The sequence below is a fragment of the Tachyglossus aculeatus genome, chromosome 3 (genome assembly GCF_015852505.1).
Source record: "Tachyglossus aculeatus isolate mTacAcu1 chromosome 3, mTacAcu1.pri, whole genome shotgun sequence".
In the NCBI taxonomy this organism is placed as follows: Eukaryota; Metazoa; Chordata; class Mammalia; order Monotremata; family Tachyglossidae; genus Tachyglossus; species Tachyglossus aculeatus.
Window position 1 is genome coordinate 99,448,721 of NC_052068.1, and position 17,447 is coordinate 99,466,167.

Sequence of the window (17,447 nt, forward strand, 5' to 3'; positions counted from 1 at the left end):
CTGCCCGATCTGGCGAGCAGGAGGAGGAACCAGGGAAGAGGGAGGTGGGATTTTCCGTGAAGCTGGAGAGGAAGGAACCCAAGCTGTCTCAGGAGCAAGTGCGGTTTCTTCAGAAAACAGAGCACTTGGGGATGAACCTAGGCGTTAATCCTGTGGTGGTGGAGTGGGGTGGGGGGACCCCAGTCGGGACCCCCTAGCCGGGGCTCTCCAGGCCTCCTGCCCCTGCCACTGCTGCTCTGAGGCCTGTGGGAGGGGAGAGGAGGGGGCCGGAGAGCTGCCGTTACTGTTTCCTAAATAAAGAATGAATCCCCGGCACTTGAGCTCCCCCATCTGTGGATATGACTGGCCCAGGGGAAGGCGATGACAGGCATTCTTTTTATTTCAAAATAAATGAAAAATAAATACCCTGGTGCTGGTGAGCCCAACTTCTGCCACCCCACAGCTCTGAGCCCCAAGGAGCCAGGGTGGCTGTGGGAAACTCAGCTCCAGTGGGACATTTGGGGGGCCTGGCTTCTTCCGGCCCCCATCTGCCTCCTTTGGGTCCTCTCTGCGGCTCTGGACCCCAAGGAGCTGGGGTGACCATGTGCGCAGAGAACAGTCACCCCCAGACCCCCACCCATCCACCCCAAAAAGCAAGGATGGTGGGGCTGGGGAAGGACACTGATTTGGATTTTTTCAGAAATACTGTCTCTGCCTCTCCATCTCTGTGTACCACTCTGACTTCACTAATACCTGGAAATGGGGGGATTTTAATAAAACTTCTGCAGCAGGGACAATGGAGCTGGGGACAGGGAAGGATACACACTCTCTCCTTCTCAAATTAAGTTTTAATAAAGTTTCAGATCCCGTAGTTTGGAAGACCCACTTACAAACCTCTCCTGGAGACTAATTTTGATTTTTTAGAAGCATTCTCTCTGACTCTAATAAACTTTTAATAAAGTTTCAGATCCTGCTGGCAAGGGCCAATCAAAGAATGTGTCTAATGTCCAGGGAAAACAAGCAGGAAAGGTGTTTTGTAACATTGCAGTACACTAAACGCTTCGACCCGAGTGATCAGATAGGGGAATCAGGGAAGTTCGCACTTCTGTCGTGTACACATCTATGCACTTGGCCCCACAGCACTTAAGTAAATAGAGAAGCAGCATGGCTCAGGAGAAAGAGCCCGGGCCTGGGAGTCAGACGTCATGGGTTCAAATCCCGGCTCTGCCGTTTGTCATCTGTGTGACTTTGGGCAAGTCACTTCACTTCTCTGTGCCTCAGTGACCTCATCTGTAAAATGGGGATGAAGACTGTGAGCCCCATGTGGGACAACCTGATCACCCTGTACCCTCCCCAGCACTTAGAACAGTGCTTTGCACATAGTAAGTGCTTAACAAATACCATTATAATAATAATTATTATTATTATCCCATATCCTCTAGACTGTAAACTCTAGATTATGGAGTATAAGTTCATTTTTGCGGGGTTTTTTTGTTAATGGCACTCATTAAACATTTGCTCTCTGCCAGGCACTGTACTAAGAGGCTGGGATAGACACAAGATTATCAGGTTGGACCCAGTCACTATCCCACAAGGGGCTACCAGTCCAAGTCAGAGGGAGGAGGGTTTAATTCTCAAATTACAAATGAAGAAACTGAGGCACAGAGAAGTTAAGTGACTTGTCCCAAGGTCACACAGCAGATGAGTGACAGAGGTGGAATTAGAAGCCTGGTCCTCTGAATCCCAAGCCTGTGCTCTTTCCACTAGGCCGTGCTGCTTCTCCTCTGGGACCACTGTACTGCCCAGAGTTCTGGTATCCCTCTCAGGGCAGAACCAGAAGACAAGAGGATCTTCCCCTGCCCTAGGCCCTGGCTACCTCCCCAGGGGTGACCTCCAACTCTCCAGCGGGGGGGTGGCACCCCTGCAGACACCCCCAGCTTGGGCCCTGGGCCAGTTCAGATCTTTTTCACGCACGGCAGACTGCTGGGTCTCACGACAGCAGGTTTAAAAAATCTCCCAAACCCTCTCCCCCAGTTCTTGTTCCCCTTCCAGTTTCTCGCCAAAATCTCAACGTTTCTCCAAGCTTTTCTGTTCCTAAACCTGCCCTGAGGGCATTCAATCACCAGCTTGGACAGGATGGTGACATCCGTTGGAATCGCTCAGCCTCGCATGGCTGGATTGGTTTCTCTTCCGACTCAATCAAGGGGTCAGGCACGGTGGAGACTCTCCACTCTGCCGTCTTGCCCCTGCCCCTGGAAACGCCCTTGTAGTTCGATGCAGGCGCCACCACTGTTAGTCTCGCGTGCCTGCGGTTTCTGAACCTACCTGAGACCAAACGTCTCGACTGTCGGAAGCCCCCGGGGCAGAGCCGGGCCTGCTGCCTGGCGGACAGCTCGTATTTCATAACTCGAGACAGGCTGCAAAGCCGATTGATCTGGCGGTGTATTTGGGCGGCGGGGAAGAGCCTTGCAGAGAAATGCCTGCTGCGGGAGGTACGTTTTCTCCGCTGTACTGCTGGATTATTGATTGAAGTTTTATCCCTCGGCTAAGCTTGGAAATCAGCTGCAGCCCAGGGAGGAGCTGCTGGAGGTAGGGTGTTGGGAGGGACGAGGAACTCTCAGACCCGGGGTCAGCGATGTTGGTCCACCAGGGTGTCCCCCACCCACTGTCCGCATCCCCAGAGGAGCCGGTAATGGGATGGTGTTGCTGCCGCTTACCAATGGACATCGGGAGGGAACTCTGGGGCAGCTGGCCTGAGGTGGGGGTCATTCATTCATTCATTCAATCATATTTATTAAGTGCTTACTGTGTGCTGAGCACTGTACTAAGCACTTGAGAGAGTACATTACAACAATAAGCAGACACATTCCCTGCCCACAACGAGCTTACAGTCTAGAGGAATTGGTATTCTATAGCGTTTTTATTACCAAAGTGCTCTCACATTCCCCTCTCAGGGTCGCACCGGGAGTGTTTCCATAACTCTACCAGTCTCGACTATGGGAGGGAGAATCAAGCAGAGGCCTACCCATACCATTCCTAGCCCGGGCAGTGGCTAGCAAGTGGAAGGCAATCTGCTATAAGTCAAAGCTCACCCATGCTGGGCAGCAGCAGCTTGGGAGAGGGCAAAAACTCGAATTTACTCCACGGAAGGAGGTGATGACAAACCGCTTCCATATTTTTACCAAGAAAACTCTACGGGTACACTACCAGAACAACTGCAGATGGAGGTGGGGTATTTTGGGAGAGATGTGTCCATGGTGTCGCTATGGGTTGGAGACAACTCGACAGCATAAGACAAGACAAGCTCTCACATTAATTAGTTCTACTCAGCCCTCGCAACAATCCTGCAAGGTAGGGAGACAAGACAGGTATTATAATAGTAATATAATAATGGCATTTATTAAGCGGTTACTATGTGCAAAGCACTGTTCTAAGTGCTGGGGAGCTTACAAGGTGATCAGGTTGTCCCGGGGTGGGGGTGGGGGGCTCACAGTCTTAATCCCCATTTTACAGATGAGGTAACTGAGGCACAGAGAAGTTAAGTGACTTGTCCAAAATCACACAGCTGACAAATGGCTGAGCTGGGATTTGAACCTGTGACCTCTGACTCCAAAACCCATGCTCTTTCCACTGAGCCACGCTGCTATCCCCACTTTACATAAGGAGAAACTGAGGTACAGGGAAGTTAAGTGATTCACCCTCATGGGCTGATGGGTAAATGCATTCTCATTGACAAAAACCCATCCATTTGGCACGGAGGAAAGCTTTGGCACCCCAGGGGAAACCAGGCTGTAGGGGTGTAGTTTGTGCCATAAGCCGAGCGAGCTCTGGTTTTGGGGGGTAGGGACAACGGAGATGGTGGGGTCGGGGCTGCCACTGAGGGGGAAAGCTATTGCTAGGCAGGTAAACACAGGTGGTGAAAGCAGAGCCCTATGCACGCTCTGGTTCTCCTAATAATATTAGTAATAATAATTATGGTATTTGTTGAGCACTTACAATGTGCCAAGCCCTGTTCTAAGCGCTGGGGTAAATACAAGGTAAGTCCTTGTCCCCCATGGGGCTCACAGTCTTATTCTCCATTTTACAGATAAGGTAACTGAGGCAAGGAGATGTTAAGTGACTCATCCAAGGTCACACTGCAGACATGTGGCGGAGCCAGGATTAGAACCCACGTCCTCTGACTTCCAGCCCCATGCTCTTTCGACTAGGCCACGCTGCTTCTACTACTCCTTCCTGCCTTTCCCTGCCTTGACACGGTCAGTCCCTGGCACCTGGCCTGCTCCGAGCCTCCGGTTCAAAAAGGTCCTGGTTTCTAGTCTCCAGTTGGGAGAACGGCCTTAAACGAGACTTGTCCTGCTAATACCTGGAAGAGGCTTCCAGTCCGGAGCTAAGGCCTGACCCATGGTTCCTGTGCCTAGCTGCACGGTCTCAGCTGGCCTTCCACCCAACTCCGGACTTCTCTAATCTGCAGTCTGCTCCCTTGGCCCTGACTTCCCCTCGCCCTGTCACCGAGACAGACCACCTCCTCTGGAACCCTGAAGAAGGGAAACGTTTTGGGGGCAGAAGTGGGAAGCACCAGGTTCTGCTCCAGGACCATGAACCACCCCAAAACCTGCAGCACCCCTCAGCCTTTGAATCCGGCACCTTCCTGAAAGCTTGCCAGGCAGGGAGGCCTCAAGAAGCAGCTCTCACCGAGGCTACTGCCTGTCCTGACCGATTGTCCATCTTCATTAGTCACCAGGCACATTTCACTGCATTAACGTTTCGTCAAAGCTAAAAGCCTTTCGCTCCAAGCGATGACGCTTTTCAACTGATCGATCTAGGGTATTTATGGAGCACTTCCTCGGCGCAGAGCATCATATTAAATGCCTGGGAGAGTACAACAGAGTTGATAGACATGATCCCTGCCCTCCAGGAGCTTACTATCTGTGCCTGTAAGCCCTTTCTTTCCCTGGGGATGTTATACTTGGGATGGAGATTGCCACCCAAATGATCCAAACACCCCTAGCTCTGATCTGCCCTCAACTCTGCTGGAATGCTGGAATGCACATTCTTTAGGATGCTACTTGATGCCAAGGGCAAGAACGCTGCCTCCTATTTAGGAATGCCAAGTGAGTGGAAACGAATAGGAGAGGATGGAGGAATTTGCAATAGCCAAGGGTCAACAAGGCAGGTCACCACTGCCATCCCTAACATGGGAGAGTAATAATAATAATAATAATGGCATTTATTAAGCACTTATTATGTGCAAAACACTGTTCTAAGCACTGGGGTAGATACGAGGTGATCAGGTTGTCCCACAGGGGGCTCACAGACTTAATCCCCATTTTACAGATGAGGTAACTGAGGCACAGATAAGTTAAGTGACTTGCCCAAAGTCACACAGCTGACAAGTGGCGGAGCCGGGATTTGAACCCATGACCTCTGACTCCAAAGCCCATGCTCTTTCCACTGAGCAACGCTGCTTCTCCACTGAGTACACTTCAGTGAAGTGGAAGGAGATGCAGTCTAAGTTCCTTGAAAAAGCAGCATGGCCTTGTGGAACAAACACAGGCCTGGGAGGTTGGGGACTTGGGTTCTAATTCTGCCTCAGCTACTTATTATTTGTATGGTATTTGTTAAGCACTTACTCAAGGCCTGGGGTACCTACAAGTTAATCAGGTGGGACACAGTTCCTGTCCCACATGGGACAGTCTAAGTAAGGGGAGAGAAAAGATATTTTTTTTCTATTTGCTAAATGGTTACTATGTGCCAGACACTGTACTAAGCGCTGGGGTAAATACAAACTAATCAGGTTGGACACAGTCCATGTCCCACTTGGGGCTCACAGTCTTAAACCTCATTTCACAGATGAGGTTACTGAAGAACAGAGAAGTACAGTGTCTTGACTGAGGTCACACAGAAGACAAGAGGCAGAGCTGGGATTAGAATCCATGTCCTCTGACTCCCTGGCCCGCGCTCTTTCCACTAGGCCACAAGTGCTCCTCAATGCGCCTGCAGTGTGACCTTGAGAAAAATCGCTTAACTTCCCTGTGCCTCAGATTCCTCGGCTGTACAATGGGGATTCAATACCTTTTCTCTCTCCCCTTTAGACTGTGAGCCTCAGGTGGGACTGGGGGCTGCATCCAAGCTGTTTATCTCGTCTCTAAACCAGCACTGAGTAAATTCCACGATTATTATTTCTCCAGCATCTCTGGCTGTGGTAAACTGCAGAGCCTCAGAATAAGAACATCGATACCAATCAATTCAACCAATTCCCCATCATTAGACTGCCTCTGAGCGCCTCCCCGCTGATAAACTAGCCGTCGCCTCAGGTTCGGGGGTCCCGGCCCCCAGCCGGTAAAAACGGACTGGTTCCCAGACATCCCCGGCCCTCACCTGCCACACGGGATCCGAGTGCTTGCCGGACTTGGCTGAGCTCTTGTAGGCAGGCTGCGCGAGAGGCTTCTTCAGGTTGTAGATGGCCACGTTGCCATCGTAGTGGCCCACCACGATCAGATAGGGGTGGTCGACGTGCATGTCCAGGCACATGACGCCGCTCTCGCAGCCGAAGATGAACTCGGGGAAGGACGGGTTCTTCAGCGTGTACAGCAGGATCATCCCCCGGTTCTGCTTCATGAAATCATCTGGCCGGGGGACAGACAAAAGTGATGAATCCCCGGACCAGTGGAACAGACCCCCTGCCATGGCCTGAAAACCCCCGCCCCTCTCAACAGCGCAGTCCCACACCCAACGATGTGATTGCTGGGGTGAGGGATTGAGCTGGGTTGAACCCTTTCCAAAAACTCTGGGGATATAAGGCTTTTAAGGCCCCATTTCCTCCCAGGGGCCTTCCCTAATTAAGTCCTCTTTTCCTCTGCTCCCTGTAGCTTCTGTGTTGCCTACACACGTGGATCTGTGACCTCTGGGCAATTGGCCGCCCTCAGCCCTGCACCATTTATGGAAATATCTTTAAATCACATATTGCAAATGCTTTATTTATTTTAATATCAGTCTCCTCCTCTAGACTGGAAGCTCGTTGTGAACAAGGAACGTGTCTACCAACTCTGTTGTACTGTACTCACACAGTAAGCACTTAATGAGTATGACTGATCAAGTGATTTTTAATGATATTTGTTAAACGCTGTGTTCTAAGCACTGAGGTCTATACAGCCAATCGGATTGGACACCATCCTTGTCCCTCATCAAGCTCAAAGTTTAAGGAGGAGAGACGAGAGGCGCTGAATCCCCATTCTTACAGATGAGGAAACTGAAGCACTGAGAAATAAAGTGACTTCCCCAAGGTTATGCAGCAGCAGGAGGTAGAGCCAAGATTAGAGCCCAAGTCCTCTGACTCCCAGACCTGTGTTTTTTTCACTAAGTGATATGGAATGAATGGACCGTGGCAAAAAGTCACCTCTAATTTTCAATTCTCTCTTTGTCAGCACCCAATCCCTGAAGACCAGAGAATGGGCATACCTGTAAGTGGTTATTCCTAATCAAACCCAGCCAGGCTAAAGTCTGCTTCAAGTCAAAATGCAAATGGAGTTCTCGTCTTCCTCTGCTCTGTTCCCACCCGATATCCTCCAGCTCTCATACTGATCTAACAATCACTCAGTGATCAAGTCTTTATTTCAGTTAGCACAATTCCAAGCCCGTAGAGACCATCCTTTTTTTATATAGTACTTGTTAAGCGCTTACTATGTGCCAAGCACTGTTCTAAACACTGGGGAAGATAAAAGTTGATCAGGTTGAACACAGTCCCTGTCCCACATTGGAATCACAGGCTAAATAGGAAGGACTAGGATTGAATCCCCATTTTACAGATGAGGGAACTGAGGCATAGAGAGGGTAAGTGACTTGCCCAAAATCACACAGAGGACAAGTGGCAGAGCTGAGATTAGAACCCAGATCCTCTGGCTCCCGGGCCCTTGCTCTTTCGACTTGGCTGCTCGCTTCAAAGGAAGCACTTAACCCATTCTCGGGTTGGCTCCCACCCTGCGCTTTGAAGTACTGAGCCCATAAAAAGCCTCATGGTGTAGTGGAAAGAGAACGGACCAGGGAATCGGAAGGTCATGGGTTCTCATCCCGGCTCCACCACTTATCTGCTGTGTGACCTTGGGCAAGTCACTTCACTTTTCTCTGCCTCAGTTACCCCATCTGTAAAATGGGGAGCAAAAATGGGAGCCCCACATGGGACAGGGACTGTGTCCAACCCAATTTGCTCATATCCACCCAAGCACTTAGTACAGTGCCTAGCACATAGTAAATACTTAACAAGTACCTTTATTATCATTATTATTATTATTATTATTATTATTATTATTATCCTGAGCCCACCAACAGATTTTATAGGCAGAGCATTCCCGCTACGATCAGACATGTCCTGTCATTCATTTTCAAAGATGGTACCACCATCCTCCACAGAAAGCAAAAACTTCAAGACTCTCCACCAGGCCTCCCCATTTTACTTATTGGCTCTTTTTTCCTTCCACTCCCCAGCTCACACTTTTTGCACCTCTGCACCTCCCAAGCTGGTCTTCTACCTGCACCCTGTACTCAATTCTCCTCTCTCTGACTCCTTTCTCCCCCGTTCCCCTGTCCTGCAGCTCCCTCCCGCATCAAATCTGTCAAACCACAGCTCTTCCCACTCTCCTAAAATTCCACCTGCCTCAGAAGGCCTTCGCCAAATAACTAACAACATGCTAGTCATGTCGACTCTGGGGCCTATGAGACTCATAAGGGCTATGAATCTCATTCTTATCCTTGGCACTTCTACACAAATGTGGATTGTCATTTGCATAACCACTTAAATATTCAATTATTTATTCATTCCACCTCCTCCTGATAGAGTCGTACTCCTTATCGTGGTCTTCCTCTTGCTCTCACTGCTTCCTGTACTAACAGGCTCATCTCCAAAAAGGCCGTCTCTCGACTTCTGCCTCCGTGCAGTCTTTGCTTATCTGCACTGAATGATAGAAATTTCCCAGGGAGTCTATCAACTCGGTTATATTGTCCTCTCCCAAGTTCTTAGTACAGTGCTCTTCTCACAGTAAGCACTCAATAAATAGGATCAATTGATTGCTTGAGGAAGCCATTCAAGAAACCCCAGGCTCGAGGCGACCCCTTTAAAAATGCTTGCTGCGGGCCCACAGAAGGATTCCAGCTCTCTAGAAACATGTCTGAGTCGCCAGAGGCAACTGCGCTGCAACTTCGCCACGAGGCCAGAGAGGTGTCTCTCCCGCAGATTAATAATAATACTAATGGCATTTGTTAAGTGCGTACTTTGTGCCAAGCATGATTCTAAGCACTGGGGTAGATACACGGTAATTAGGTGGGGCTTCCGTCTTAATCCCCATTTTACAGATGAGGTAACTGAAGCACAGAGAAGTTAAGTGACTTGCCCAAAGTCACACAGCTGACAAAGTGGCAGAGGCGGGATTAGAAGCCATGATCTTCTGACCAGCCTGTGTCCTTGGGAGCAAAATCTTTCCCCTTCTCCCAGAGCTTGCCTGGCTGGGGGCCAAAGGAGGGTTCGGGTGGGATGCCACTTCTTCCTTGGGGCAACGCATTATACTCAAACCTAGTGCCCCTAGCCCCCATCAGAGCCATGCTCACTGTTTCAGTACTGCTGTTTTGAGTAAGTTGCTGGGTCACAGTACAAGGAACAAGTTAGCTAGGGACAGGGGATTTGGAACACAGCGAAGCAGAGCATGAAGGACAGCAAATATCCATATGCCTTTTGATGTAACAATTTCATTTTTCCAGTTATTTCTTCCCTCTCTTTGAGGAGTGGGTGTAATTATTCTTAATGTGGAAGTTCAGCGAACCTCTGATTTAGGTCCACATTGGTAAAACAGAATGGGGACTTCTGGACTTTTGAAAATCGTATTGTTCTAATACAAATGGGCAGGCAAACTCTGGCATTATAGTTGGTCATCTATTGGCCCACTAAGACCAGGGGAGGCCTCAGTGGCCATTTAGCCCAGGAACTGGGTGGTTCTTGTTTGGTCCTAGTGCTTGGAATTCTTTTTTTTTTTAATGGTATTTGTTAAGCATTTACTATGTGCCAAGTACAGTACTCACTGCTGGGATAGATGCAAGCTAAATAGGTTACACACAATCCACGTCCCACATGGGGCTCACAGTCTTAATCCGCACTTTACAGACCAGTGACAGAGCCGGGATTAGAACCCAGGTGCTTCTGATTCCCAGGCCTGTGCTCTTTCCACAGGGTCATGCTACTTCTCTCCTGAGTAGGGGCCTTGAGAATACACAGAGCACACCTAAAGGGCACTGCTCCCTGAAAGCACCTTTCAGTTGGCCCTGGAGTGTCCATCCAACCCAGCGCTTGTTTTCACCTGGGGCACCGAGCCTAAGACTGAGGATGGTGGCCACCCCTCAGAGAAAACAGCCAGGGGCACTGGGGTAGTCTTCTGTGGTCAGTGTTAGGGACAAAAGTAGGGAGGTTGGTCAGGGGCAAAAATCACTAGCCATTTACCCCATCGCTGGCATCAACGTCATTCACATATTTATTCTATTCTCCTGGCTCTGCCAGGAGAAGCTTCAGGCCCGACAAGTCGGCATTCCTTGGCATGGGATGACGGAAATCTCTTCCCCGTGTAAACACCGAGGTAGAGGATGGGAGTCAGGGGGTGATGGAGCAGACGAATCTCCCTTTCCCCCAGCATACCGTGTTTCTCACCTATTTCAAGAAGTCAAAGGTTTCACAACAGTTGTCCCCAGGGAGAGGCTGGGAGCTAACACCCAGGCTCCTTTCTGTCAAATTTAGTGAAACCCCGGCTCAGGGGTTGGTGTCTTTTCTGCCAAGGATTCACTGGCAGAGAGGTGGTAGGTCTAGGCCTTCTTACCATTCTACTGAAAAACATCCTTCCCAACAGCTCATGGTTACAGTGGAGCTTGCTGGGTAAAGCAGAGTAATGCGGGCGAGAGAGGCGAGGAGAACTTGTACTTCCCAAGCCAACTTGTACTTCCCAAGTGCTCTACAGTGCTCCACACACAGTAAGCACTCAATAAATACGATTAAATGAATGAATGAATGAGAGGGCAAATGTTTGGGCAAGCCCTCGTTCATCAATGCCGGCTGGTTCTTCAACCTTGGAGACTCTTTCTCAGGAAGAAAAGCCCTCTAAAAGGGCTTTGTGGGTCCTGCTCTATTCTGTTGGCCAGGGATCAACCTGTCCAGGCCCCTTGGGGACAGGAACAGGGGCCCCCTGGGCCACCTGCTGTCTGAAGAGACCCTTGAGACCTGAGTGCCACAAATCCCTAAGGGCCCTTATTTTCGGGGCATTGGTGGGGAAGCTATGGGGATTTCTGCCTCTCGGTATCTGGGTCGGCGATCCAGGTGACACATCCAGATGTTTGGGCAGCACCTCGGGGGAGAGAAGTCAGCCAGGGGTTGGGAGCAATTAATCAATCGATCGATCAATGGTACTTTTTGAGCACATACTGCATATGCAGCACTGTACTAAGTGCTTACGTGAGTATGATGCCATAGAGTTGGTAGACACAACCCTTGGCCACAAGGAGCTTATGGTTTAGAAGGGGAGGCAGACGTTAAAATAAATTTATAGAGCGGGAAAATGGCAGAATGTACGGATTTGTTCAAAAGTGGTGCGTTGCTGAGAGTGAGGCGAACATCGAGTGCGAGGGCACATTCCCCACAAAATGCAGCTTCAGCCCCACCCCTGGAGGCCTGTCCAGTTTCAGCTCAGCCGACAGACTCAGGATTGCGTGGCTGGCCCGGCCCCCTGAGTCTCTAGACCTGCCCTGTGGACCACAGACCTGCTGGCTCCTGCTTCCCCCTTACCCCACCTCTGGGCCAGTTGGTTCTGAAGCTATTGCAGGAGTTAGGATCCTTGAAGCTGTCCCCCACAATCCCACCCCTGTGGTCACCTTGATCCTGTGGGCTGACCCTCTCACAGCCTTTTGGCCTAGAAGGGCCCCTGGTGAGAGTTAAAGGGGCTCCCTCAGGCCTAGTGCCCTGCCCCCCCACCGCAGCCCAACCCCTTCCCCTCAGCAATGAGACCAGCTGTCTGGGTTGGTGGCACTCAATGCCTGGCCTGGGGCCAGTGGGCTGACTCTGGTGCTATGTCCATCATTGGGTGGACAATTGGTGGTACAGCACCCCCCCTCCTTCCACAGAGAGATACCCACAAGGTAAGGGGCGGGAGAAAGGAGCTGAAGCCTCAGGAACTACGGTGTTGACGAGTGACCATCAGCGGAGGGAAAGGCAGCAGGGGTTCCCTCTGTGCTAATATCAGCTCAACTACGTCCCCCAGAGCCCAGCCCACTGCAGAGCTGGGGAATATCTGTCTGACCAGAGAGAGGAAGGGAAAAGAGAGAGTGAGAGCAAGACAGAGGCAGGGTCAGCCTGGACCAGCATTCCTGAAACCTGGTAATCTCCAGGGGCCCTCCACTACCCCCATTCACCCCACCTCCATGGCCAGGCCTTCCTTTCCACCAGAAAGAAAATATCCAAACAAGCGTCAGGATGTGTATCGATTGAGTCTAATAGCTGCAGAACGTGCCTGGTGCATCATTAGCATGTAGTAAGACAGCAGCATTATGAAGCAACTAGATTAGGCGCTGAGCAACAAACAGAAACAAAAAAAGGATACGATCCCTACCCTTGAGGATCTTACTGTCTAATTTGGGGGAGAGCAGCAGGCATAAATATACACTTGCAGCATAATTAAAAGAAACAAAGAAACAATGCCCACGAGTGTGTAAACAAACCCCACACAGATAAACAGATCAATATCTGAGTGTTGAGGGATGAATCTGGGAATTCAGGAATTGCCCATGTGCACCCTTGGCCTTGGAACTCCCTACCCCTGCATGTCCTGTTGTTCAACACTACTCTCACCTTCAAAACCCTCCTAAAATTTGCATTTCCTTCAAGAAGCTTTCCCTAACACTTCATTTCCCTTATCCCCCTCCCGTCTGCTTCGATTAATATGAAACCCTTAATCACTCTGATACTCACTCCAGATGCACATCACCTACATACATATCCTTCTACTCTATTATTTTCCCTGTCTGTAATTTATTTTAATGTTTGTCTCCCCCTATCGACCATAAGCTCCAAATGAGCAGGGAGGGTTGTCTTCCAACTCTATCGTAACGGACTATCTCAAACTCTTAATACAACAAAGAATTTATTGTTCAATAAATACCATTGAATGACATTTTGATTAAATGATAATGTCTTTTGTAAGAGATGGCTTTTTAGTCTACCGCTAAGGAAAAATGATGATGATGATGATGACAATGATAAAATTTTAATAAATGTTTACTCTGTGCCAAGCACTGTACTAAGCACTGGAGCAGATTCAAGAAGAAGAAAACATCATTTGGTGAGATGTGCAGGGATGCAGAGAGTCAAGAGAGAGGGTCACCTGTGGCATGGTTCTCGCCATGCAGGCAGGACTCCAACTTCTCAGGCCCTGCCGCCCGCGTGTGACTCATAGCCCACCCAGGAACTCCGATGTGGCCACATGGCATCCAATGTCGATGAACCAACAGCACTTCAGGTCTTCCTGCCCCTCTGCCACCCTGCCCTGCCTATACAATGGGGAAGTAGCTCCCAGGTGAGCTTAATCCAGGGCCAGTCGGGAGCTACACTTGAGTCCCCTCTCTCCTGGAAAGAAAAAAATCCCTGTACACTGGGAAAATCTAGCACTCCTCACTTCTACTGGGCTGGATTGTGACAAAAAGTGCTAAAATCCAATTCCCCTCCCACTTCTGGTATCTGTTAAGCACTTACTACATGCTGAGCGCTGGAATAGATTCAGGATAACCAGACTAAATGCAGGTCCTGTTCCACACAAAGAGGTGCAGTACAGAGAGGGTATGGGACTTGTCTGAGGTCCCAAGGCAGGTCAGTGGCACGTCACCTGAACCTCGGTCCTTCGTTCTTTCCATTAGATCATGCTGCTTCCCCAAACGTTAGCCAGACAACGGGAAAGAGGGCCGTTAAGACACGCATGGATGCTGGGAAATCCTTTACAGGCCACCATACTGGTTCCCTGGGGCAGGCACCGACAAAGCATGAAGTCGTGGGGGGGGAGTGCCTGTCCCCCAGCTCTCAGAACACCGACCTCGTGCCCTTCAGGGGGCGGGGGTCAGCCAGCACCAATCAATGATGCCTGATAAATTCTCTCTTTGAAACCCTGCACATTCCTGAAACTCTCCACTGATTCCCAAGAATGCTTAGCTGCTTTCCACCCCCTCTAAGGTAGCTGCCAGGAATTCTTTTTCTTGGACCTCTGAAGAGTGAGATCTCTGGGTATAATTAAGAATCAAAGCCACCAAAGAGAAAGGGGAAATGAATTCAAGACAGCGACAGTTCTGGAGTGCTCCAAGCGTGGTTGTTATTTTGGTGTAATCTGTCAGAAAATCGTTTGCTGGGGGGCTGGGGGAAGGGGTGTTTTTTTTGGCTTGAAACCTGTTTGACTCTCCTGGGCTCCTTTTCCAAGTGCAGAGATGGGACCGATGGCCAGAAGCAGAGAAAACCTCTCCCTCCCACTGTGCTAACATGGATCTTCCCCTCGCCCAGGCGGTCTTCTTGAGTCTTCTGGTTTTGGGGTCGTGCAAGGGACCTCCCTCGGCTTCAAAGAGAGCGGAAGACCGGACAGGGAACCAAAGTCCTGGCTGGCCCATCTTTCCATCTTCACTTGCGGGGTTCTGGGCAAGTTCCCCAGCCTGAGTCTCAGCTCCTCCATCTGGGAAGTGGGGGGACTGCTTCTCTCCCCGTCCCGGCCCAGCCCCCATCCCCTGAAACAGCTGAAACGGATTTGGCGATCAGTGGAGTGAATGACGGAGGGTGAATTATCCAGCTCGGATTTTTCGAGAATTCCACATCCTGCGGTTTGCCAGCTCGGAAATCTGCTCCACCTCTGGAGCGTTAACATCTTCAGATCACACCACGGGCCCCATCAACTCTCCGGCTCTGGCCCAGGGCCAGCAGCTGCAAATCTATAGGAAAGACACCTGGCCCCTGAGATGCTTTGTGTGTCTGCGGGTCGAGGCTCCTGCCTTCTCGGTGACCTTCCGGGCAGCTCAGCACAGCTTTTCCGCTTCATTAATACCCCGGCAGCCTGTGCGCGGGAACCATTACCCCAATTTTCCGAGGCTGGGAACAGTCAATTAACTATGTGAGCTTTCTGGCTTCCGCTGGGTGGCTCTGAGCGGCCCTGACTGACACGCTTCTGCCAGGAAGCATTAACCCCTTTAGCAGGCCACAATCTGTTCTCACTAATGCCACCGAGTGGTGATGGGAGGGGTGGGCCCAGTGGTCATTTCCTGGCCAAGAGATGCCCGGCTGGGATGTGTCCAACATCCTGGATTCGGATGCCCATTCTGCCAATGTCACGCACACGGCATAGCTCTTTTTCCGCTTCACAGCTCATCCTGGTAGTGACTGGGGATTGCCACCCTTTTCCAGAGGTCGGGGTGGGAGCTTCAATGGTAGACTGGGAGGAATGAGGGGCTGCTAGTTAAGGGTGGCGGATGCTGTACACGCCGACGTTTCAAAATGGCTAGGTTAATGACGTCCCAGGGGACATTTGACAGAGAATGGATGGATAAATCGGGAGGGGGGTCTCCAGGGGACTCCTGGCCCCCTCCCTTGCCATTACTCCAGAGTCAAGCACTTTCCCCTCCCCTCCTTGTGCACGTGGGTGCCACTTCTGAGCTGCAGAACCAAGCACCGGGAGCTGAGGCGGAGGAAGACTGGGTGCTTAAAATGAAAATATCCAATATAAAGCTGACTGTCCGTCAGTCAATCATATTTCTTGAGTGTTTACTGTGTGCAGAGCGCTGTACTAAGCGCTTGGGAGAGTACACTGTAACAGACACATTCCCTGCCCACAATGAGCTGACAGTCCAGACTGGTGCCAAAGCAGTACGGGATGGAGACAGACCAGCCGAGAGGGCCTGGGTTCTAATCCTGTCTCCACCACTTGTCTGCCGGGTGACCTGGGGCAAGTCACATAACATCTCTGTGTCTCAGATACCTCAACTGCAAAATGGGGATTAAGACTGTGAGCCCCATGTGGGACGTAGACTGTGTCCAACTGATTACCTCATATCTACCCCAGCATTTAGCAAAGTGCCTGGTTCACAGTAAGCACTTAACAAATACCATTAAAATCAAACAACCAAAAAAATGGACTGTCCAGTTAGAGTTTGAATAAATGGTCACCCTAACTAGTCCAGGACCTCTTTGGAGGAAGAAAGCTCTTGAACTGGGGGAGTGGGTACCCAGCAGGAGGCCGCCCCTCCTTCATACAGCACTCTGTAAACAGCAACAGTTTCATGAATACTGTGGGGGAAGACTACCACCATAATCTTGGCACATAGTAAGCGCTCAACAACTACTATAATTATTACAGTCATCATCATCATCATTACGGTGGTGGTGGTAGTGGCATTTGTTCAGTGCTTACTACGTACCGGATGTTGTACTCCATACCGGAGCAGGCACAGGATAATCAGGTCAGACACAACCCCTCTCTCACGTGGGGCCCACTGTCCCCAGGAGGAGGAGGGAGAACTGGAATCGACTCCCCATTTTACAGGTGAGAAAATGAGGACACAGAGAAGCTAAGGGACTCGCTCAAGGTCACACGGTGGACCCACAGTTAAAATCCAGGTCCTCTGACTCCCAGGCTTGGGCTCATTCCACTAGGCCACGCCACTTCCCGTTCTCAGAGTCTCAACGCCCCTCGCCCTCCATCACAACTCATCCAGGAAATAGGGACAGGGCCCAGGTTAGGGCGGGAAGGAAACAAGAGGAGTCGGCATGTCATAGGGGTCTAGTCCAATTCCACCAATGGTCTGGCCGGTTACCGAAGTCCAGATTGATGGAGAAAGGAACGCTGGGGGAGGAGGAGGCCCCCTGGTCTGGAGTTGAGCATCTGGGAAGCCTAGGACATTCCACTCTCAGCCCTCGGGGTACCTCTCCACGAGGGCCCTGGGGACCTCGGGCCTGGCTCTGGTTCCGCCGTGTCCCCCCCGGGCTGGATGCCAGTGGGAGGAGTCTCCGGCTCCTGTAATGGGATCCCTCTTGCTTTGAAAGGGATGGAATTCAATCAGGAGGTCTGGAAGTGCGTTGCCTGATCGATTTCCAAGCTCCACGAGCCAGGCGGGCCAGCCCTTTAAAGCCCGCTGGAAGATGAAGACCATGAAGGCTCCCCATGGCCTGCAGAGCACGAGCCAGGGCGACATTCCTTTCGGAAGACGGCGCGGCGCGGCTCCCAGCCTGCGGAGGGATGAAAGGAATCGGCTTTCCGTGCCTGTTACTTCCCTGGCCGGCTGGCTTCCCCGAGGAAGGGAGCTCCACACTAAGATGCCTTTCCAAGGGGAGGGAAGGAAGGGAGGCGGGGGTCCCGTTCTGGGAGTGAGAAGCAAACAGCAGACGATGATCCATTGGGGAGGGTTCAAATTCAGTCCTGTCAGAGGAA

General features: G+C 50.8%; 1 protein-coding gene across 1 annotated transcript in view; it reads right to left on the reverse strand.

Moving 5' to 3' along the window:
- Nucleotides 1-17,447, reverse strand: part of DNAI1 (dynein axonemal intermediate chain 1) — a 195,462-nt gene that overhangs the window by 115,798 nt on the left and 62,217 nt on the right. The window contains exon 13 of the mRNA XM_038743923.1: nucleotides 6,358-6,605. Within this exon, the coding sequence (XP_038599851.1) occupies nucleotides 6,358-6,605 (248 nt within the window). The remainder of the gene's footprint in view (nucleotides 1-6,357; nucleotides 6,606-17,447) is intronic.